General features: G+C 51.1%; 1 protein-coding gene across 2 annotated transcripts in view; it reads left to right on the forward strand.

Moving 5' to 3' along the window:
• Positions 1-24,979, forward strand: part of LOC135200314 (regulator of nonsense transcripts 2-like) — a 305,608-nt gene that overhangs the window by 3,384 nt on the left and 277,245 nt on the right. For both annotated transcript variants that reach the window (XM_064228867.1, XM_064228866.1), the window contains exon 2: positions 19,022-19,178. In XM_064228867.1, the coding sequence (XP_064084937.1) occupies positions 19,073-19,178 (106 nt within the window). In that variant the 5' untranslated portion in view covers positions 19,022-19,072. The remainder of the gene's footprint in view (positions 1-19,021; positions 19,179-24,979) is intronic.

The raw sequence follows: 24,979 nt of genomic DNA on the forward strand, positions 1-24,979 counted from the left end.
TATTGTTGGTGAGAGACGCAGCTGAAGACCTCTACTCTCCTTTGGAAGTAGGGTAAAACACCGCATGGCCTGGATCAACTCAACGACGATCATAGCATGCCACCCTCCGAAAAAGTACTTATAACACGTCCTGACACCGGAGATGAGCATCAGTCGCGACTTGTTGTTGGTGAGAAACGGAGCTAAAGACCTCTACTCTCCTTTCAAAGTAAGTATTTTCTCAATGGTTAGAAATTAAGGCCAAATTTAAAGCATTAAATAGAGGGTAGGGAAAAAGGTGTCCATGGCAGTGCAAATCTCACCAAAACGCTTTCAAAATTTTTACTTGCGCTTCATTTTTTTAGAAGATTGACGCCATCTCGATGTTTGCGGAGTCGCTTGTGTCAACAAACTTCCCATTTTCTGTGATAAATCCGCACACCACTTGTACCCACAGACGCTGGGGCACTTTCATCACAACAATCGGAATACGGTCCCGTACCACGTTTTTAAGTAAACAACTGTTTTGGTAGAAGACGACGACGAAGCGTGCACTAGATAATTTTTTTAAATAAATAGTAAAACATCAATATTATACATATTTATGATGATTAATTTGAAAATATTCGTTATTGAAAAAGTAACTTGATTCTGACTCAAATTTTAGTAATTATTTTTCGGAATTAGAACGTTCTTTTAAGTCCTGTATTAGGTATGATGTCACGACATCTTGACTTTCGTACCTATTGTAAATAATTGCTATACTCAACTTTCTTGCAGAACAGTTGTTCCGATACGTAATACAAACCATCGGTCCTTTAACAATAGGAAGTAGCTAGCGGCAGCTGGAACGGTCGTAAGCTTCGAACAAGGGGAGAACGGTAGTTAACTGCTTGTCCGACAGTCGTGCGGCGCGCGACTGGGAGGTAAACAAATCACTTTTGCTTTCGGCCGCGGGTGTGAAGGACGTGTTCGTCATTGCTCTCTGCCCGCTTCATAGTTGTATGCTTTGTTTATATTGTGTTTTCTACTAATGGTTTGTTTGACTTGAAAATGAAACTGTAAGCACACTGTTTTCATTTTCATTATTTAATTATGAACCAACATGGAGCTATCGCCGTAGATGCGGCGATTTCCTCTCTTTTCATGAATTGAACCCTTGAATTTGGGTCACAGTGTAACAGGTCTACATTAGATTCTCTCTTTATCTTAGAAGACCATATACGCAGAGGATTTGAACGAAAACAGATGACTGTAGCAGTCTTTTTTGACATAGAAAAGGCTTATGACACTACATGGAGATATCCTATATTAAAAGTATTACAAAAGAACAACGTCCGTGGACATTTACCCATGTTCATCCAAAGCTTTCTAACAAATCGAAGTTTTCAGGTGAAAATTGATGATGCTTTGTCCAGAACATTCCCACTTGAAAATGGTGTTCCACAAGGAAGTGTCCTTAGTGGCACACTACTTATTTACCTTAGCAATTAATGAAATTAGTAAAAATCTACCCACCGGAATTAAAAGCAACCTTTTTATGGATGATTTTGCCATATATTATTCAGCATCTCGCATTAAACATGCAGAGTGCATCATTAACAAATCTATAATAAAAATAGATGAATGGACCTCATCTGTAGGATTTAGATTGTCCATAAATAAGACTCAAACAGTTATATTTTATAAAGATAAAAGATGATAGAAATGTGACGAAATAGATTTGAAAATCAGAAATCAAAGTTTACAAATTGGCCAAACTGCAAAATTTTTAGGATTAATATTTGATACTTGAACTGGAACGCCCTCATAACATAATTGAAATCAAAATGTAAAAGAGCTTTGAATCTAATTAGAAAATTATCAAACACTAATTGGGGCGCTGATAGACAAACCCTTACATTACTATATAAAGCAACGGTGCCGTCTATCATTGATTACGGAAGTGAAATATACGGCTCAGCTTCAAACGCAGTACTGAAAATGTTGGACCCAGTTCATAATGAAGGACTTAGAATATATACAGGAGCTTTTAAATCATCACCAACCTCCTCTTTACAGGTTGAATGTGGTGAACTACCTCTCTCTCTTCATAGAGAGTTAGTAATGATGAAAAGTGCCCCAAGAATTCATGAAGTCAAGTGATTCACCAACCAAAAAATTATTTGAACTAAGGGATGTATTTACTATTAATAATCATTCACCACCTTTTCTAATTAGATCAAGAAGATTGTTTGAGTCACTTAATATAAATATCCAACTACCTTCAATAGTAAAACTACCTCCTCCTTGGATTATGAATAAAATAAAAATTTGCACAAAATTAAAATTTCTATCAAAAAAGTATTCCTATACCCCAGAACATCAGAGACAACATACAATAGAGCACATAAACTGAAAAGGTCCACATTATGCAATATATACAGATGGATCCAAGTCAGAATAGGGAGTGGGATATGCTGTAGTGTCCCAGGATAAAACATGCCAGTTCTGACTTCCCAATAATGCCTTAGTATTTACAGCAGAGTTATGTGCAATAACATTGGCCATAAAAATAATCAACGAACACTCCTTTAACAATTTCGTAATTTATAGCGAGTCTAGAAGTGCTATAGAAGCCATTAATAGTTATAATCCCAAAAATAATCTTGTGCAACAGATAAAGTTTTTACTCTATAAATTATATAAAAAGGGAGAAAATATTGAAATATGTTGGATCCCTGCCCATGTCGGAATAAAAGGAAACGAAGAAGCTGATAAACATCCCTATTAGTGACACTGTAGCTTATATAAAAACAAAAATTGTAAATAAGTGGCAAAATATATGGAACGAAGAACCTGAGAGTAATAAACTAAAACAAATAAAACCATATATCAGAGAGAAAGACACAAGCAAGTAATCCTGACACGTCTACGTATAGGCCATGTGTCAGACACTCGTCTGACACATGGGCACTTAATGAGCAGCCCACGTGACCCTGCTCCTGAGTGCTCAGAGTGCAAGGTATTGATAACTGTCAGACATGTATTGTGTGATTGTCCAAAGTATGACCAGCAGAGACTGTCAACTTTTGGAAGTAAAGCAATAAAAGAAATTTGTTCCGATACGTAATACAAACCATCGGTCCTTTAACAATAGGAAGTAGCTAGCGGCAGCTGGAACGGTCGTAAGCTTCGAACAAGGGGAGAACGGTAGTTAACTGCTTGTCCGATCGTCACTGGGAGGTAAACAAATCACTTTTGCTTTCGGCCGTGTGTGGGAAGGACGTGTTCGCCATCGCTCTGCCCGCTTTGTCGTTTGCTTCAACTTTGAGTATTTGTTTCTCTTTCTGTATATCAGGAGTGATTGTAAGTACTTTTTCTCAATTCTATTATTCTTGCAATGAGTGAATTGGAAGAAATGGAAATATCACCGCGCCCTCCAGTTCGCCCGTAGAGTGTGTCCCGGGCTGGAGGGGCGTAAATGTGGAGGGTTCAGGTCATTCGTTGAGTGGACCCCCACGAGGTTTGTACTCGTTGTCGGGGGCGAGAGTGCTCCCGCAACGAACCATGTGTGGTTTGTATGAATTGGTCCGAGGCGCAGTGGGTGCTGTACGAGGGCAGGAAGAGACTTAGGCCGGCCAAGAAGTCATCGGAAAGTCCAGTGACTCCTTTGGTGACGGACACTTCGTCCTCTTTCCTGCCTCCCGGCCAGCCCCACCCCCACGTTTCGCGCCTTCCCCTGCGGGGGGGTAGCGGAGTCCTTTTCCTCTCTCGATCCGTCGAGTGTGGAGGAGGGGCGCCCGCTACCCGGACGTACAGCTGTTACTCGGGATCTTCCGTCCCGCTCTGGGGGGGTGTTTCGCCCCCCAGGCGCGGGGAAGCCCCTCCAATTAACCCGACTGTTGCTTCCGCAGGTGTGCCATCAGCGAAGGACGACTTGGGACAGGTGTGGGAGTCGCTGGGACTGCAGGGAGTGCCCAGCATCCAGGGGTTGCTTCAGCGGTTGGCGGGGTCGGCGGTGGTCACTCATGGTGCGGTGACCACCACTACTACCACATTAACGACACCAGGCGTATGAGATGCCACCACATCTGGTATATACGCCCCATATAATGTCGGTGACACCCACGGTGGCAGTACAAAAACCCATTGCCGCCGTTCCAAAGAGGACGATGCCACCACCACCTGGATTTTTTCCTTTGCCGACCCCGGACTTCCGCTGCCCTAAGAGTACCCCCCTGGACCTGGCCGCCAGTGCCACGGATGACGGGTGACTGTCGACAGGACGCCTGGCTCTCCCGTGGTACCTGCCGTGCCTGCCGTACCTGTTGCCGTTCCAGCTACTCTTTCCTTTTCAGATAGGCCTGCACATTCCATTTCAGATGTTCCTGCCGTTCTGCTGTTCCCGGACCTGTTCCTGTTGTTCCATGCTGCTGGTGTTGCTGTAACAGTCTCAGGTCTTTCCGGACAGGTGCAGTCGGGCCCTGTTGCTTCGGCAACTGCCGGCTCCCTCCTGGATGGAAGACCTGACGTCTGTCCTGCGGAGCCTGGCGAAGAAGAAGAAGGAAGAGGAAGAAGGTGTCGTCGTCGTCTTCATCGTTTCTTTCTTCGTCGGTCTGCTGCCTCTCCTTCCCCTTCGACTTTCTAAGGCTAAAAACCAGCCGAAGAAGAAGGAAGGCTGCCTTCCTCCCCCCCTTAAGAAGACTCCTTCGGGATCTCTAAGGGCCCGGCCTCGCTCAGGCGAGTTGGGGAGCTCTTCTGCTGGTCCTCTGTTCCTTCGGGTACAGGGCCCGTCGCTTCTTCTGCAAAGAAGAAGTCGACGGGGACCAGAGGTGCATCAGCCTCGGCTGGTGCGTCCTCACCTGGTGCTAGCGGTTCTGCCGCTAAACCAGGGTTCCGTCTCGGCCGCTTCTCGTTCGCGAGAAGCACCGAGTGGACGCTCTTCCAAAGAGGACCGTCCAGCCAAAGTTTTGACGTCCGAGCTCGCTCGCCGTCAAAGACAGCGGCGCGGAGCAGAAGACTGGCGAGAGTCGTGCACACGACTCTCGCCAGGCCAGTGGACGCTCTCGCAGCGACCAACTGGCTGCTCGGGCTGACGTGACGGTCGCGACCGGCCACGGGTTGAGGCGAGGAAGGAGTCCCCACGGCGGCCGCGGTACCAGCCACGGCTGGTACCAGCGGTTTGACGCGCCGAGAGGACGCTGGCCGGTCTCGACGCGAAAGGGAGCCTAGCAGGTCACCCGTCCGCCGCTCCCGATGGGACCGGGCGGAGACGGTGACCAGCGGCAGCTCGCCTGACGACGAGAAGATCGGTCTCGACGTTCTCAGCCGAGCCAATCGCCCCAGGCGAGCGGCGACGCTAGGCCTACTGACTCGACCGTCACCGCGGGTTGACGATCAGCACAGCCCTCCACCCGCACGCTTGGTCCTGCCAAGCGGACCGCGGGGGGGGAGGGGGGAGCGTCAATGGTCTGCCTCTCCCGCTGAACGTTACCTTCACCATCCTCGGGCCTATACCGGGAGGAGCGGGAGGTTACCAAGGAGCGATCACGAGAGGTGCGCCGCCTCGTGACCCGGCTTATGACGGCCGTACGCCTCAGGCACGGTTCTTAGGACCCGACCAGGACGTAAGCGCAAGTAGTTGGAGGCGACCGTCGGGGTCTGTCGCGGTTCTCCTTCTGAAGGAGGAGTATCGAGGGATATGCTCTTGCTGGAGGGACTGGACGGTCCTACTCCACAAGACGCTGTGACGCCCGAGATACAGAGGAATTTCGCAGAGGTCATTAAGCTGATGCGTCTGCATAATGACCTCGCGGAAGGATCGCCGCTACCACCAGCAGCAAGCCAACGTCCCGGCTCGAGTCATTTTGGGGTCCCAAGAGGGAGCCCAAAATGACGATGGGGTTGCCACGATCAGAGCTTGCGGACTCAGTCCTGGATCAGGTGGAGAATCTCGTCTCAGGACGGGAGGACTCGCTAAAAATCCGGACGGTCCTCTAAGCTGCTTCTTCCTCCTCTACAGCGGCAGAGGCGATTCTACGTGCCATCGGAAGACCCGATACTGCCGAAACAGGTTAACCCGGAGTTAGCGAGGCTGACTCCAGGTGTGGTCCCATGCAGCAGCTCCTGTCGGAGAACCTATGGTTCTCGCAGCAGGAGGCACTTGCCCTGGAATCTACCGCTATGGCAGCATTCCAGGCAGTTTCCTGGGGGGTTGGATTTGTGGGTCCCATCTTCAATATCCAAAGTAGCGGCCGGCTCTGGGAGTTCTGCTCTCGAAGACGACGCTTCTTTTAGAGACTGTGCCAAGTCTGGAGGAAGAGCAATCTCTTACCTCGCCCATCAGACTGCTAACCTGTGGGCCAAACTTGGGTTCTTCGACGTAGGGACGCACAGTCCTTACCCGAGTGACCAAGGGGGGCTGGGCGTGAGGCGGCACTCGGGCTACGAAATGGACCTCTTAGGAGTTCCCAGCTCTCTTTCCTGGAGAGATGGTGGACGCTGCGGGAACGGCGGCGCACTGACGAGAGTGACCGCTTAGTCCCACCAGGCAGTCTCGAAGTTTTTCTGGGCAATCTCGAGACGACGCTTCTTTTTAGGAGACTGTGACATCTGGAAGGAAGAGCAATCTCTTACCTCGCCCATCAGACTGCTAAACCTGTGGGCCAACTTGGTTCTTCGACGTAGGACGCAAAGTCCTTACCCGAGTGACCAAGGGGGGCTGGGGCGTGTGAGGCGGCACTCGGGCTACGAAATGGACCTCTTAGGAGTCCCCAGCTCTCTTTCCTGGAGAGATGGTGGACGTGCGGTGGAACGGCGGCGCACTGACGAGAGTGACCGCTTAGTCCACCAGGCAGTCTCGAAGGTTTCTGGGCAATCTCGAGTAACTGCGGCCAAACCAAAGAGCTTGGCTAGCGCTTCCACGGCGGCGGAAGACGGTTGCACCGTCCAAACCCCACCCGTGTGAAGACTCCAGTTGTTTCGATTCTGCGGAGCGGAGGCCGCAACCAGCCCTCCTCCCAGCCCTCCTTTCCCCGAGGAGGTTGCTGGAAAGAAGTCGAAACGAGGAGGAAAACGCTAGGGGACGGAGTTCCCCTCACCTGCTGCCGGAAGTGGGGGGGGTGCCTGGCGAGCCATTGGGGCGATACTTGGCAGCGCTACGGCGCCGAGAACTGGATAGTAGACGCCCTCCTTAGGGAGGGATATCTACTACCCTTCGAGTCTCGGCCCCCCCCATCATCTCCAAACCGGTCCATCTACAGACCTATGTCCGGGGATCAGCAAAGGACAACGCTCTTCTGACAGGAGATCAAGACCATGCTGGCGAAACGAGCTGTAGAAATCGTGGAGGACCAGTCACCGGGCTTTTACAGCCGCCTCTTCCTAGTGGAGAAGGCATCGGACTGGCGCCCGGTGATAGACCTCTCTCCCCTGAACCGCTTCGTTCGCACGACGCGGTTCACGATGGAGTCGGCACGCTCAGTGCTCGACTCGATCAGGGGGAACGATTTCATGCTTTCAGTGGACCTGAAGGACGCGTATTTTCAAATACATCCATCAGTCCTCCAGAAAGTACCTCCCCGCTTCATCTTCGACGGGACGGTGTACCAATTCAGGGCACTTTGTTTCGGTCTCTAAACCGCCCCACAGGTGTTACGCGAGTGTTCACTCTGGTGTCGGCTTGGGCCCATTCGAACTGGGGATAACGTTCTTGCTTTGAGGTATCTCGACGATTGGCTGGTCCTGGCGAGCTCCTGCTCGCAGTTGCTACAGGACAGAGATCGACTCCTCAAGTTTTGTCGCGATCTGGGGATCGTGATAAACTACGAGAAGTCCGATCTCGAACCCAAGCAGAAGATGAAGTACCTGGGTATGCTGATAGATACGGTAGCAGGCAAGTCTTTCCCGCAGACTTGCGTATCAGCAAATTCAGGGAGGCAGCCGCCGGTTCCTGTCAGCGGCAGGAACAGGCCAATGCAACAGCAATGGCCAAGTTCGTGATCGGGCCATCTGTCGTCACTCGGAAGTTAAGTATCCCGTCCCTCCGGGCGGCTTCTTCACCTACGGTCTCTCCAGTGGAGGCTAAGGGAGAGTTGGTCTCAGGCCAGGGATCCTCCTTACTTTCCCGTGGCTATCACGGACAAGGTGAGGCAGGACCTAGCCTGGTGGCTCGACGACAAGAACCTCTTAAGAGGAGTGCCTATACGCACTCCCCCCCCCCCCCCGGAGATGCTTCTGTTCTCAGACGCATCGACCGAGGGATGGGGCGCACACCTGAGGAGTTGCTGACTGCAGGTGTGTGGGACCATCACGAAAAGCACCTTCACATCAATGTCCTGGGAACTCAAGGCGGCGTTCAACGCTCTCCAAGAGTTTCGGGACCGCTTGGTGGGACACTCAGTGGTGTTGATGTGCGACAACACCACAGTAGTGGCATATGTCAACAAGCAGGGGGGGCTAGTGTCTCTTCCGCTCCATCAGTTGACAGTGCAGGTGCACGAGTGGGCCACTCACTCGATAGAGCTGTCAGCACGCTACATTCCAGGCAAGAGGAATGTAGTAGCAGACAAGCTCAGCCGTCGGGATCAGGTGATAAGGACCGAATGGTCTCTACACCAAGATGTGGCGGAAAGGCTCTTCAACCTGTGGGGGCGACCGGTCGTAGACCTGTTCGCCACCCGGCACAACAGAAAACTTCAGGTTTTCTTTTCAGCTGTGCCCGGACCCATGGCAGCTGCAGAGGACGCTCTCCAACACCCCTGGGACAACCTCTTCGCTTACGCCTTTCCTCCCTTCTGTCTGATTCGGAAGTGATCAGTCGAGCGCTGGTCACTCCCAATCTCAGAATGATCCTGGTGGCTCCCAAACGACCTCAAGCCGTTTGGTATCCGGACCTGCTGGCTCTTCTTGCGGACGCACCGAGAGAACTACCCACCTGGCACAACCTCCTAGCCCAGCCACACGTAGAAAACGGTAACCACCAACCGCAGTTCCAGTCCCCTTCACTTCACGGCTGGCTGTTATCCACCATCTCTTGCGAACGAGAGGCTTTTCTCGTAGCGCAGCAAACAGAGATGGCTGGACACGTCAGACAGTCCTCTGCAGCTGTGTACCAGGGGAAGTGGGCCGTCTTCTGTTGGTTGGTGGGTCGTAGACAGGGTCTGTCTCCTCTCAGAGCCACTCTTCAGCAGTAGCGGATTTCCTCGTGTTTCTTCGCCGAGAGAAGCTCCTCTCAGTACCCACAGTTAAGGATATGAGAGCCGCCATGGCTCTCGTCCTAAAAAACTGAGGGGACTGGGACATCTCGAATTCGTTCGAGATATCCTTGCTAATGAGGAGCTTCGAAAGGTCTTGCCCACCCAGGGAACTCAGGCCCCCTGCGTGGGATGTGACTCTCGTACTTAGGAGTTTGACTCGAAGACCCTTCCGAGCCACTCCGAGAGTCGTCAGACAGGGATCTGACCCGTCAAGACCCTCTTCTTGCTGGCCCTGGCATCGGCGAAGAGAGTAGGGGAACTACATGGCCTTTCTTATGATGTTAAACATACCAGAGGCTGGGGATCTGTGACGCTCGATTTCGTCCCGAACTTCGTAGCTAAGACTCAGAATCCCGTCGATCCCTGACGACAGGTTCGAGTCTTTCACGATCCCCTCCCTCCTGGACTTCACCGATAACGATGCGGATGAGATGCTGCTTTGTCCTGTGAGGGCGCTACGGCGCTATCTGAAGAGAACTCGACATCTCAGGCCTAGTGTCGACGCCTCTTCGTTAGCACTGGGTCCAACCCAAGAAACGAAGTCTCCAAGAACAACACAACGCTTTCTTTCTGGCTGCGTGAGGTGATCAGGAGAGCGTACGAAAGCTGATGGTAGCGACGACATCCGTACGCTCCGTCCGAGACCCACGAAGTCGAGGTATCGGACCCTCCTTAGCGTTCCGTAAGAACTTCTCCGTGGCGCAGGTCCTGAAGGCAGGTGTCTGGGCCAAGCAGACCACCTTCACGTCCTTCTACCTTCGGGATATTGCCCACAAGTCCTTGGATACTTTTTCCTTGGGACCTGTGGTGGCTGCTCAACACGTTGTGTAAGCTTACCCAGCACCCGAGCAGGCAGAACAGCATCGATTCCTGGTATGACTGGAGAATGAATGTCTCGCTGAATGAGAGAGTGACTGGCTTCTCTTCAACCATCTTTTTCTACCTCTACCTGTGGGCAGAGGGATACGGTCGTTACCCCGTGCTGGAAAGGATGGTTCAGATGCAGGTAAGCTATTTCAACAGAAGCTTCCATCCTCATCTCTTTAAACTTAGAGATAGGAGTAAAATATCCACCAACTTTCTCCAAACAAGGGGGAGAAGTGGATGCCACATGACAACCCATTACTTTACATTTGCTCATGTAAAGGAAAAAGTTCTTACATGCTGGTACGAGAGATACGCTTGCCTCTCTCCTTAGTACTCGGCCCAGAGGTCTGACCATTGATCCTGCGTGCACACCCCGAATCGGACAGAGGCCTTGGATCCCTCCTCGCTCTTACGCCAGGGAGGCTGCCAGGGATGGACGAACACCAGTCTGTTCATCAAAAGACTCAGATTCCTCCCACCAAGAATGAGTCTTCCTATTGTTAAAAGGACCGAGGGTTGTATTACGTATCGGAACAAATGACAATTGTCGAAAATTGCATTTTTCCTAACTATACAAACCATGAGGTCTAACATAAAGTCCCTCCTCAATGCCACCCCTCACTCTGCGTATTTTGCATGGGCCAAAAGCAAAAGTGATTTGTTTACCTCCCAGCCCCGCGCGACGATGCGGAACAAGCAGTTAACTACCGTTCTCCCCTTGTTCGAAGCTTACGACGTTCCAGCTGCCGCTAGCTACTTCCTATTGTTAAAGGACCTCAGGTTTGTATAGTTAGGAAAATGCAATTTTCGACAAATTGTCATTTTGTCAGAATCTTTCATATTTTCAGTCGTTCCAATTATGACGTTTCTAAGAAACTCTGATTTAATTAATAAAATATAAAAATAACTATATATACAAAAACCTCAGAGCAATTAATGATTGTTCCGACACGGCATACAAACCTTCGGTCCTTTTACAATAGGAAGGTACTAGCGGCAGCTGGATAGGTCGTAAGCTTTCGAACAAGGGGTTCGGTAGTTAACTGCTTGTCCGACAGGCGCGCGTCGCGCGACTGGTAGGTAAACAAATCCACTTTTGCTTTCGGCCTGCTGGCGTGTGGACGTGTATCATCGCTCTCTGCCCGCTTTATCGTCGTGCTTTCGCATGGTTGTGTTTTTTTTTTCTTTTCTATTTTTATCTAGTGAAACTGAATTGTAAGTACAATCATTTCCATATTTATTTCCATTGAATTCAATTGTGAATTAAAGGATCTTGGTTTCACCACGCCCTCCGATTAAACCGAGTGCCGGGACTGAAGGGCGTAAGTGCGGGAATTTCATTTTCCCAGAAATGATCTCGTATTGTGTATGCGGTGGCGTGCCGAGGGCGGAGAGAGCTCCGCTCCGAGCGTAATATTTTGGTTGGAAATGGTGTGATGAAAATCGTAAGAAAGTGCTCTTTTCATTATATTTTTTTGACCTGTATGCTCGTTGCGAGCGGAATGCGCTCGGCACGGAAACTTATTCTGTATGGAAGTGGAATCGCAAGTACAGTATTCTTTTTCATTTTCATATATTTATTTTGATTGTAGCAATACTCATTTTGGATCAGTTTCCGAGCTTACCCGGAAATTGATCTTTTCCCCTTTTTATTTGAATGAAGTGAAATCGCAAGTGCAGTTCTTTTTCATTTTCATATTTTATTGAGATTGCATTGTTTACTGGGATCAAATGTTTCCGCTATTTACCGGAATTGATCCTTCCCCTTTTTATTTGTATGAAGTGAAATCGCAAGCGCGTATCTTTTCATTTTCATATATATATTTGATTTGCATCGATTCATTATGGATCAAGGTTTCCATAAAAACCTTGATCCTAAAGGTAAGGAATGGATCCTTTTACCCTTGCGCTCGGGGTACCGAGGGCGCAATGCGCTCGATCCGAGCCCTTATTCATTGTGAAGTGAATCGTAATGCAAGATTCTTTTTCATTTTATTCTTTTTATTATTGATTGCATCATATTTATGTGGTTCAAGTTCCGCTCAGTCAGGAATTGATCCTTATGCCCTTGCCTTGATTTCGGGCCGATGGCACGATTGCTCTCGGGCTCTTATATTATTGTTGGTACATGGGTGCTGTGCGGGGGGGGGTGGGGAACGAGAACCCCCCCCCCCCCCCCCGCTCAGCGCCCCCCACCAGATGCCCTTCCCCTTGGGGGGGGGAGGTTATCGGCGTTCTTCTCCTCGCCCGATCCGATCGAGCGCGGGGGGAGGGCGCCGGTGCCCGATGTACAATTGTATTCGGGGTCTTCCACTCGTTCGGAGAGGGCTCACCCCCCCGAGCGCGAGGGGGCTTCCCCACTAATCGCTACTACTGTTATTTCCGCAGGTGCTACTGCCACGAGGGTGGACCTGGTGAGGTATGGGCGTCCTTCATTTGCAGGGCGTGCTAGTGTCCAGGGGCTGCGGTTCTATGTCTGGGCCTACTGCGGTCACCCATGGAGTGGTGACCACGCTCCAGGTGACGACGTCCCTCCTCACCTGGTGTAATCACCTCACGTGGTAACAGTCCTTGCCTACAGCGCTGTGAAGTGCCGTTCGCCGTACCGAGAGGGGGGCGTGCCGCCGCCGCTCGTGGTTGCCGCGCTGCAGCGCCACCACTTTCCGCTGCCCTAGAGCTCGCCCCTGGACCTGCCGCCGGTACCAGGATGTTGCTGGCTGCTGCTCCACTTCCTGTGTTCCTGGTGCTTTCTCGCCGTACCTGCCGATTCTGGGCTGACTGTCCATGCAGTGCTGCCGCTGGCTGCCCTGCCGTTGCTGCGCTGGCTGTCCCTGCCGTTGCTGCGCTGGCGGTCCTACCGATGCTGTGCTTGCTGTGCCTGCTGTTCCTGAGATGCCCATACCTGCTGATGTCGTCCCTGTTTCGTGGTGGTACTACCCCAGACTTTGGTCTGTCTGTACAGTTGCGTCCGGGCCCTGTAGCTTCGGCTACAGCAGCCCCGGCTCCGACCCTGGATAGCAGATCTTACGTCTGTCCTGAGGAAGCTGACAAAGAAGAGGAGGAAGGTGTCGTCGTCGTCGTCTTCATCTTCTTCATCGTCGTCGGCTGCCGCCTCTTCCCCCTTCGACTTCTAAGGCTTCACAGCCGAGGAAGAAGAAGGTTGCCTCCTCCCTCCTAAGAAGTCTCCCTCGGGAGCTTCTCGGGACCCGTCTCACCTCGGTGGGACGGGAGGGTTCCTTCCGCTGGTCCTCCTGCTCCTTCGGAGCGGGGCCCGTCTCTTCTTCCGCAAGGAAGAAGACTACGGGGACCAGAGGGGGTACCGGCTAACACCGGTACTTCCTCGCCTGGTGTCAGTGGTTCTGCCACTGCATCAGGGTCCGTCTCGGCCTCTCGTTCGCGGGAGGTACCGAGTGTACGGTCGCCTACCAGCGACCGTGCAGCCAGGAACCAGACCCTCTGAGTCCGCTCAGCGTCAGGTTCACGGCACGGGGCGGAAGACTGGTGACAGCCGCTCACTGGCGCGACTCTCACCGAACCAGCTCTCACTCTCGCGGCGAACAGCTGGCTACCCGGGGACGTGACGGTCCACGACCGGCCACGGGCTGAGGCTGGGAAGAGGTCCTCCCGTTCGCCGGTGCCAGCCACGGCTGGAACCAGCGACGCGACGTGCCGTGAGGACAAGCACCGGTCTCACTGTGACAGTGGAGCCTGCAGTCGCCTGACCGTCGCTCTCACAGAGAGCGATCGGGGTGGGTATGGCAACCAGCACCAGCTCTTCTGACACTCGAGATCGGGGCCGCTGTGCTCAGTCAGCCGTTCTCCACAGCGAGACGGTCGACCAGGCCTGCAGCTCGATCGCCACCACGGGGGTTGACGTATCGCCTTGCAGCCCTCCAAGCCTGCTGGTTCTGCCAGCGAGCAACGAGGGAGCGTCAGGTTCTGCTCTCCCGTACCTTCAACCAAATCCTCGGGTTACACTGGAGGAGCCAAGGTATTGAGGAGTGGATCGTGAGGGTGCGCCCCCTCACGATCACCACGACGCCCTACGTTGCCAGGCACGGTTCTTCTTTGGACCGGCCAGGACGTATGGCGCAAGTGGATGGGAAAAGACCGAGAGGGCTGTCGCTGTTCCCCCTTCTTAGGAGGAAGGTTCTCGGAATATGCTCTTGTTCGAAGGGCTTACCTTTAACGGTCCCACTCTGCAAGATGCTGTGGGACTTCCGAGATCCAGAGGAACTTTGCCGAGGTTATGGCGCTGATTCGTCAGCACAACGACCTCGGGGAAGGATCGCCGCTCCCACCAGCAGAGCCACGTCTCGGCTCGAGTCGTTTTGGGGCCCGAGAGGGAACCCACCCAAATCGACGGTGGGGTTCTGCCGCGATCGGAGCTTGCCGACTGTGTTGAACCAGGTAGTCTCTCGTCTCCGGACAAGAAGGCTCTCTCAGTTCTGGCCGGTCGAACAAGCTACTTCACCTCCTCTACTGCGACAGAGGCGTTTCTACGTGTCTTCGGACACCGTATTTGAATACCCTTCGTCCTCCTGAGAGGTTTCGACCTCGACGAGGACTGGAATGAGTCGGGAGGACGGTATCGGCTCTCTCCTGTCAGGTGTCGATCAGCCCCACCCAGACGACGTTCACAGTGGCGGCAGATCCTTACCTACAGTATGAGTTCGTAACCCTCCTCGGAAAAAACGTTTTCTCCTGACGATATCGTTTTCCCAGGCTCTGAAAGGCCATCGCCGTAAGGCGATGGCTGCTCCTTTTCTTCTCCAACTGCTATTCCGCTGGGAAGGCGAGCCAGTATCCATTCCTCCCCATCCCCTCTCTCCTTACGGCTACGGGGAAAGGGGAGGGGGGGATCCTACAGAGATTTCTCTGTAAGATCCCACGTTAGGGGCTGCGCTACCGGGGGTGGGGACCTTTGGGTCCTACCTGACGTAAGCCCCGGTCGTTGAGGAGGGATCCTGCCCCTTTCTCGATTTCTACGGGAATCGAGAGGACCACCAGCCGATATCGTTTGACGAATTCGGTGGGGGTTTCGCAGAGTGCTTAGAATTCTACGGAATTTTCTAGCGCACTCAGAGTGTTCGAGTTTTTTACGATCTCCAAAACACTTAGCGATGGGGACCACGGTCCAAAGTGAGCGAGAATCCCCGATAATTGTTTACACGATTTTCAATTTTCGGGGGTGAACCCCTCGCTTATGGCTCGGAATTTTCCCATTGTAATTTGTCTAGGTCAATTTGGAAGAAAGGGGGTACTGGCCTGCTTGAAAACGGAAGAGGGTATCCTCCCAACAGCTAAAGGCGCTTAACCTGGAAAATAGGGCAGAAGAATACGGGGACGGGGAACTTTTCCAGGTTTGGGCGTTTTCGAACTATCGTCTTCGGTATTCTGTTCACCATTGAAGCTTTCCTTTGGGAAAGACTTCTCCTTCACTCTCTTGACTAGAGAACGAAGGCGGTCGATCTCAACCTTCCTTCTCATTCCTCGAGGGAAAAGAATTTAGGATGGAGGTCGTTGTACAGAACCTACAATATACTACGTATATTACCCTCGCGACATGATTCTTGTAACAGTTGAATTGTCCGGGGGGTAGGCGCATACCGTAGTTAACTCTACGGTTGTGACCGAGATGAAATTGTATCTTAATTGAACTGCAACTCGGGGTTGCCTGCAACCTCCCAGCAGTTATCAGTTTTCGATTTTAGATACTTGGTATTGTCATGACAACACCAAATCAGCTTTTTGTATTTACCGAAATCCGTTTCGTTTAAATATAATTGCTCGAGCGTATTCTCTATGCTCGATGGTTCTAGCCGAACGCATTCCTTCGTGGAATAATGGATTAACTGGCAACTCAGGATGACGAGTCACCGAGAGCTACTGCGTATTGAACTGCCTGATAGCGGCTCAGTAATCAGCTAGGTCTCGGAGATGCACGGTCGGTTACGTCTCTCTCTCCCCTGGTTTGATTGACTACCGAACCGTATCTCTGCCCAACAATCATGGACTTAGGTCTCTGATTAACGGGGATTCTCGCAATAATGAAGGACCATGCTACTGCTGTGACGCCGATTTCATCGCCTTCGACATTGCGAGAATTTTCAACAGAGATATCTCTTGGACTCTTTCATCTTTCTGTTTTACCGCACGTAACAGAAGTCTTACTAGTCACCGCTGCAATCGCACCGCGATAATGCGAATGATTTTTGCAGACATCTGAGTTTGTCTTCAAAATATCTCGTATTCGTAGGTGTGTTCAATTATTCATTGCTCGCCCCGAATTAACAGATATTGGTCAGAAGACATCGCCTACTCTCCGACCTGACAGCTCTACTTCCAAATGTTCAGCCCATGAGAAGCGTTCTTCAGGCAGTTATTTCCCTGTCTTCATTACTGAAAAGCGCTCCGCTTTTATTGCAACTACGATCCTCACCGGACAGCAATGAATAGCGGTTAGCGTTCTCAGTCTTTGTAGCACAGGTTCGGAATCTTGAGAATCTTCTCTCGGTTCAGCTGCGAAGACGTAGGTTGCATTTTCTGTCACCTTCGTCTTCAACGACACATAGTGTTGTTTCTCCTTAGCCGAGAATCAACTATACTATGATCTATCTTGCCATCAAGGACCTCGGTCTCTAGAAGGCAATTGACTTTCGCTGTTGGGCACATGCCTTAAGAGAGTCATCACCTTGCCTTCTGGCATCGGTGACGAACAAATTATTTGTTTAGTCTCTTGGCAGAACCCTTTTAAGGCGAAGGTCACGTGACTTGCTCGGGTGCTTGGACAACTTGCCTCCTACCGAACGCAGTCAGTCGGCAGCTGTCAGAGCGCCCAAGTCTGTTACGAACTTCGCTGTGGACTTAGTTCGGTTGTTCCATAACAATCTTTTCTTCGTCCTAACGGCTTGTCACAGTACCCATACCATCGACACCCACCATTGAATGTCGGTGTCCTATCCACTACCGAGAACAACAACTTCGCTGCAGACGGATAGACCAGTATGTACAGGACATCACCGAAGTCGAGAAGAGGGATAGGTCATACGACCATTCCCTTCTTTTCCTCTGAGGTTAATTGCATGACTTTTCCTGCGAAGTCAAGCATCCAGGGATGGGGATTCGTTGAGACGCTCGATTTCGTACGAATTCCGTAAGCGAAGACTCTGAACCCTTCGGTTCCTGACGATCGGGTAGAGTCCTTCACAATCCCTTCCCTAATGGACTTCACCGCCTTCTTTCGATGCGAAGGAGATGCTGCTTTGTCCTGTGAAAGCGCGACCGCGCTTTCTGAGAAACTCGACATCCCAGGATGAGTGTTGAAGACGCTTCGTCAGCACCAAGATGACCTAGAAGTACACTCCCTCGAGTTACACAAGAACTTCTCCATGGCGCAGGTACTGAAGGCAGGGGTCTGGTACAACCAGACCACCGGCACCTCCTTCTACCTTTGGATATTGCCCACAGGTCCTTGGATCGTTTTCCTTAGGACCCGTGGTGGCTGCTCAACACGTTGTCTCGCTAACCCAGACCCTAGCAGGCTGAACAGCATCGAGTCCTGGTGTGACTGTAAGAATAGATAAGTGAATGAGAGAGTGACTGGCTTCTCTTCCTATCTTTTTCTCCCCCTCTACCTGATGGGTAGAGGGATACGGTCATCACCTTGCTGGATAAGGACGAGATGCCGGTGAGCTACTCGACAGAGCCCCATCCTATCCCTTTCACTAGGGATGGGAGCGAATATCCCCACTTCCTCCTACAAGGGGGGGAAGTGGATGCCAACAGAGACAAACCATAACTTTATGTTGCCTCTTGCAAATAGGAACTTGTTCTTGTTTGCTGGTACGAAGAGATACGCTTGCCTCTCTCTTAGTACTTGGTCCAGAGGTCTGACCATTGATCCTGCGGTGCACACCCCGATCAATCGGACAGAGGCTTGGATCCCTCCCTCGCTCTTACGACCAGGGAGGCATTCCAAGTTGGGCGAACACCAGTTCTGTTCACAAAAGACTCAGGTTCCTCCCACCAAGAAGTGAGTCTTCCTATTGTAAAAGGACCGAAGGTTTGTATGCCGTGTCGGAACAAATGACAATTTGTCCAAAATTGGCATTTTTTTCCTAACTACAAACCTGAGGTCCTTTTACACATAGCCCCACCCCCCTCATTGCCACCCCCCATCACTCTGCAGTTTTTGCTTGGGCCAAAAGCAAAAGTGATTTGTTTACCTACCATCGCGCGCGCGCGCCTGTTCGGACAAGCAGTTAACTACCGAAACCCCTTTTCCCCGTTCTAAAGCTTACGACCTATCCAGGCTGCCGCTGTACCTTCCCTATTGTAAAAGGACCTCAGGTTTTGTATAGTTATTGACCTGCAATTTTTGACAAATTGTTATATTTTAGATCAAATTTTTAAGTTTCTTGACTATTTGTTAATTTTAATAATCTTTTAGTACGTATGGAAACATGAGTAAATGTATTTATTGCCTGTTTGTGTTGTAGTATGAAAGCCTATGCCTCTGGGTAATTTTTTTTTTTTTGCTTGATTTTAATTTATTGAGTATTATATTATATGACCTATTTGGTCCCAGTTCCTGGCCTTTGGCCTAGACCTGGCATTTTATCAAATCCTTCGGGCAAGCCCTATGAGAGCTGAAAATCAGCTCAGTGGTCTGGTTAAACTATTCTTATAATAATAATAATAGTACCAGGACCTTACTAACCTGGTGCATAATGTCTTTAAAAAATCATCAATAAACTTACCTTAATCTTAATCAAAATCTGCAGAAGTATCATGTTCTTACAGAAATACAAAGAATAGCCTTTAACTTTGTGAAGTAATTCTGAAAATGAAATGTCACAGTATAAAGGAATTAAAAGTAAAGTGTACAGTATAAAGGACATGAATTTTTTCATATTTTTTTTTGTTTCCAACAGAATAGCAATTTTGATTATCAGAGGTATTCGTCATTCTTGATAAAATAGAAGATGGATGGTGGCAAGGAAAGAAAAGGAGGAAAAAGTTGGAGAAAAGAGAGAGAAGAACGAGAAAAGAAAAAAGTTGTTGGCAAAGGAGTGAACAGTTCACACAAAGGCAAGTTGGGAAAATTAATATTTGCTAGATATTTGGTACAGATATATGTTAGCGACTGCTTAGTGCATTGCATATATTCAACCTTTTACCACTAGTAAATTATTATTATTATATTATTTTTAGTTTTGCCATATGTATTTATAGCTGCAAGCGGTCTTACAAAAATATTATTAGAGTGTTGGTTGGTTGTCAGAACCAGGGGATGCTCTCCCTATTTGCTGGGAGTGGAAGGACTCATCCGGGAGAATTTGGTTGACCAATGAAGGCACTGATTGGCAGGAGAATGGCAAGGCACTCTCCTGGGATAACTAAATAGCACCTTCGTCGTTCTGCTGGATGAGTCCTCCCACTCCCAGTCAGTAGGAAGCTTCCACCCCCCTCATTTTGACAATGAAAATAAAATCACCTAGATTATTATTGTTATTATTATATTTTGGTAAAAGACCCTCTTTCAGGAAATTCTGTTAAAGAGAATGTTAAAATTAAGCAAGTTGATTTTATATATTTTTGTTCCTACACAATATACAAACCCTCGGTCCTTTACATAAGGAATTACTTTCAGCGTAGCTGGAATTACGGCCATTAAATTCTTGAACAAGGCAGTTAGGCAGTAACTACCATCTGGTAGGCAGGTAGGCCCGCCTGCCCAGATGTAAACACTCCACTTTTCTTTTGGCCATCTTCCAATGAAGACGCATTTGTTCCTGCACATTATACAAACCATTGGTCCTTTACATAAGAAATTACTTTCAGCGCCAGCTGGAACACGGTCGTAGGATTCTAATAACAAGGTAGTTAGGGAGTAACTGCTTTTCCGATAGTCGGGAGTCCCGCCCGACTGGATGTAAACTTTCCACTTGTTCCGACACGGCATACAAACCTTCGGTCCTTTTACAATAGGAAGGTACTAGCGGCAGCTGGTTAGGTCGTAAGCTTTCGAACAAGGGGTTCGGTAGTTAACTGCTTGTCCGACAGGCGCGCGCGCGCGCGCTGGGAGGTAAACAAATCACTTTTGCCTTTCGGCCTGCTGGCGTGTGGACGTGTATCATCGCTCTCTGTCCCGCTTCATCGTCGTTGCTTTCGCATGGTTGTGTTTTTCTTTTTCTATTTATCTAGTGAAACTGATTGATAAGTACAATCATTTCATATATTTCCATTGAATTCAATTGTGAATTAAAAGGATGTTGGTTTCTCCACGCCCTCCGATTACCCGAGTGCCGGGACTGAAGGGCGTAAGTGCGGGAATTCATTTTCCCAGAAATGATCTTCGTATTGTGTATGCTCGGTGCCGAGAGCGGGAGAGCGCTCGCTCCGAGCGTATATTTTGGTTGGAATGTGTAGATGAAAATCGTAAGTAAGTGCTCTTTTCCATATATTTTTTTTGACCTGTATGCTCGTTGCCGAGCGAATGCGCTCGGCACGAAAAACTTATTCTGTATGGTACGTGGGAATCGCAAGTACAGTATTCTTTTTCATTTTCATATATATATTTTGATTGTAGCAATACTCATTTTGGATCAGTTTCCGAGCTTACCCGAAATTGATCCTTTCCCCTTTTTATTTGAATGAAGTGAAATCGCAAGTGCAGTTCTTTTTCATTTTCATATTTTATTGAGATTGCATTGTTTACTTGGATCATGTTTCCGCTATTTCCCGGGAATTGATCCTTCCCCTTTTTATTTGTATGAAGTGAATCGCAAGCGCAGTATTCTTTTATTTTCATATATATTTTGATTGTCATCAATTCATTATGGATCAAGGTTTCCATTCATAATCGGGAATGGATCCTTTTACCCTTGCGCTCGGTACCGAGGGCGCAAATGCGCTCGATCCGAGCCCTTATTCATTGTGAAGTGTTGATTGCATCAATATTTATTTGGTTCAAGTTCCGCTCAGTCAGGGAATTGATCCTTATGCCCTTGCATTCGGGCCGAGGGCACGATTGCTCTCGGGCTCTTATATTATTGTTGGGTACATGGGTGCTGTGCGGGGGTGGGGTGGGAACGAGAACCCCCCCCCCCCCCCCCCCCCCCCCCCCCACCCCCCCCCCCCCCCCCCCCCCCCCCCACCCCCCCCCCCCCCCCCCCCCCCCACCCCCCCCCCCCCCCCCCCCCCCCCCCCCCCCCCCCCCCCCCCCCCCCCCCGCTCAGCTCCCACAGATGCCCTTCCCCTTTGGGGGGGGGAGGTTATCGGCGTTCTTCTCCTCGCCCAATCCGTCGAGCGCGGGGGTGGGAGGGTGCTCGGTGCCGATGTACAATTTTGTATTCGGGGTCTTCCACTCGTTCGGAGAGGGCTCACCCCCCCGCGCGAGGGGACTTCCCCCCCCACACTAATCGCTACTACTGTTATTTCCGCAGGTGCTAACTGCCACTGATGGGTGGGACCTTGGTGAGGTATGGGCGTCCTTCCATTTGCAGGGCGTGCTAGTGTCCAGGGGCTGCGGTTCTATGTCTGGCTACTGCGGTCACCCATGGAGTGGTGACCACGCTCCAGGTGACGACGTCCCTCCTCACCTGGTGTACTCGCCTCACGTGGTAACAGTCTTGCCTACAGCCGCTGTGAAGTGCCGTTCGCCGTACCGAGAGGGGGGGGGGCGTGCCGCTGCCGCTCGTGTTGCCGCGCTGCCGCGACCACACTTCCGCTGCCCTAGAGCTCGCCCCTGGACCTGCCGCCGGTACCAGGATGTTGCTGGCTGCTGCTCCACTTCCTGTGTTTCCGGTGCTGCCTGCCGTACCTGCCGATTCTGGGCTGACTGTCCATGCAGTTGCTGCGCTGGCTGTCCCTGCCGTTGCTGCGCTGCTGTCCCTGCTGCCGTTGCTGTGCTGGCTGTCCCTACGATGCTGTGCTGGCTGTGCCTGCTGTTCCTGAGATGCCCATACTGCTGACGCGTCCCGTCGTTCGTGGCTGGTACTGGGGACCCCTCAGACTATGGTCTGTCTGTACAGGTGTCCGGGCCCTGTGGCTTCGGCTACAGCAGCCCCGGCTCCGCCCTGGATGGCAGATCTTACGTCTGTCCGAGGTAAGAGGCTGACGAAGAAGAGGAGGAAGGTGTCCGTCGTCGTTGTCTTCATCTTCTTCATCGTCGTCGGCTGCCGCCTCTTCCCCTTCGACTTCTAAGGCTTCACAGCCGAGGAAGAAGAAGGTTGCCTCCTCCCTCCTAAGAAGTCTCCCTCGGGAGCTTCTCGGGACCCGTCTCACCTCGGTGGGACGGGAGGGTTCCTTCCGCTGGTCTCCTCCCTGCCTCCTTCGGGAGCGGGGCCCGTCTCTTCTTCCGCAAGGAAGAAGACTAGGACACGGGGACCAGAGGAGTACCGGCTAACACCGGTACTTCCTCGCCTGTGTCAGTGGTTCTGCCACTGCATCAGGGTCCGTCTCGGCCTCTCGTCGCGGGCGGGGAGGTACCGATGTACGGTCGCCTACCAGCGACCGTGCAGCCAGGAACCAGACCTCGGAGCTCGCTCAGCGTCAGGTTCACGGCACGGGGCGGGAAGACTGGTGACAGCCGCTCACGCGACTCTCACCAGACCAGCTCTCGCTCTCGCGGCGACCAGCTGGCTAACCCGGGACGTGACGGTCCCACGACCGCCACGGGCTGGAGGCTGGGAAGAGGGTCCTCCCGTTCGCCGGTGCCAGCCACGGCTGGAACCAGCGACGCCCCCCCCCTGACGTGCCGTGAGGACAAGCAACCGGTCTCACTGTGACAGTGGAGCCTGCAGGTCGCCTGACCGTCGCTCTCACAGAGAGCGATCGGGTACGGCAACCAGCACCAGCTCTTCTGACACTCGAGATCGGGCCGCTGTGCTCAGTCCAGCCGTTCTCCACAGCGAGACGGTTCGACCAGGCCTGCAGCTCGATCGCCCACCGCGGGTTGACGATCGCCTGCAGCCCTCCAAGCTGCTGGTTCTGCCAGCGAGCGAGAAGGGAGCGTCAGGTCTGCCTCTCCCGTACCTTCAACCTCCTCGGGTTACACCGGGAGGAGCGAGGTATTGAGGAGTGATCGTGAGGGGTGCGCCCCTCATGATCCCACCACGACGCCCTACGTGCCAGGCACGGTTCTTGGACCGGCCAGGACGTGTGCGCAAGTGGATGGAGAAGACCGAGAGGGCTGTCGCTGTTCCCCCTTCTTAGGAGGAAGGTTCTCGGAATATGCTCTTGTTCAGAAGGTCTTAACGGTCCCACTCTGCAAGATGCTGTGACTTCCGAGATCCAGAGGAACTTGCCGAGGTTATGGCGCTGATTCGTCAGCACAACGACCTCGGGGAAGGATCGCCGCTCCCACCAGCAGAGCCACGTCTCGGCTCGAGTCGTTTTGGGGCCCGAGAGGGAACCCAAATCGACGGTGGGTCTGCCGCGATCGGAGCTTGCCGACTGTGTTGAACCAGGTAGTCTCTCGTCTCCGGACAAGAAGGCTCTCTCAGTTCTGGCCGGTCGAACAAGCTACTTCACCTCCTCTACTGCGACAGAGGCGTTTCTACGTGTCTTCGGACACCGTATTTGAATACCCCTTCGGTCCTCCTGAGAGGTTTCGACCTCGACGAGGACTGGAATGAGTCGGAGGACAGTATCGGCTCTCTCCTGTCAGGTGTCGATCAGCCCCACCCAGACGACGTTCACAGTGGCGGCAGACCCTTACCTACAGTATGAGTTCGTAACCCTCCTCGGGAAACGTTTTTCTCCTGACGATACGTTTTCCCAGGCTCTGAGAGGCTATCACCGTAAGGCGATGGCTGCTCCTTTTCTTCTCCAACTGCTAGTTCCGCTGGGAAGGCGAGCCAGTATCCAATTCCTCCCCCATTCCCTCTCTCCTTACGGCTACGAGGGAAAGGGGAGGGATCCTACAGAGATTTCTCTGTAAGATCCCACGTTAGGGACTGCGCTACCGGGGGGGACCTTCGGGTCCTACCTGACGTAAGCCCCTTTCTCGATTTCTACGGGAATCGAGAGGACCACCAGCCGATATCGTTTGACGAATTCGGTGGGGGTTTCGCAGAGTGCTTAGAATTCTACGGAATTTCTAGCGCACTCAGAGTGTTCGAGTTTTTTACGATCTCCAAACACTTAGGCGAGACCACGGTCCAAAGTGAGCGAGAATCCCCGATAATTGTTACACGATAATCGGGAACCTCGCTTATGCTCGAATTCCTGTAATTTCTAGCATTTGGAAGAAGACTGCTGCGGAAAGAAGAGTATCACAGTAGGCGATTAACCTGGAATAGAGAAGAACGGACGGGAACTTCCAGTTTGGCTTGAACTATCGTCTTCGGTATTCTGTTCACCATTGAAGCTTTCCTTTTGGGAAAGACTTCTCCTTCACTCTCTTGACTAGAGAACGAAGGCAGTCGATCTCCAATCCTATTCATTCCTCGAGAGAAAAAGAATTTAGGATGGAGGTCGTGGTAGAACCTACAAATATACTACGTATATTACCCTCGCGACATGATTCTTTTAACAGTTGAAGTGTCCGGGGGGTAGGCGCATACCGTAGTTAACTCTACGGTTTGTGACCGAGACGAATTGTATCTTAATTGAACTGCAACTCGGGGTTGCCTGCAACCTCCAGCAGTTATCAGTTTCGATTTTAGATACTGGTATTGTCATGACAACACCAAATCAGCTTTTTGTATTTACCGAAATCCGTTTCGGTTAAATATAATGGCTCGAGCGTATTCTTTATGCTCGATGGTTCTAGCCGAACGCATTCCTTCGTGGAATAATGGATTACCTGGCAACTCAGGATGACGAGTCACCGAGAGCTACTGCGTATTGAACTGCCTGATAGCGGCTCAGTATCAGCTAGGTCT

This window comes from Macrobrachium nipponense, chromosome 26, assembly GCF_015104395.2.
Source record: "Macrobrachium nipponense isolate FS-2020 chromosome 26, ASM1510439v2, whole genome shotgun sequence".
NCBI classification, from domain to species: Eukaryota; Metazoa; Arthropoda; class Malacostraca; order Decapoda; family Palaemonidae; genus Macrobrachium; species Macrobrachium nipponense.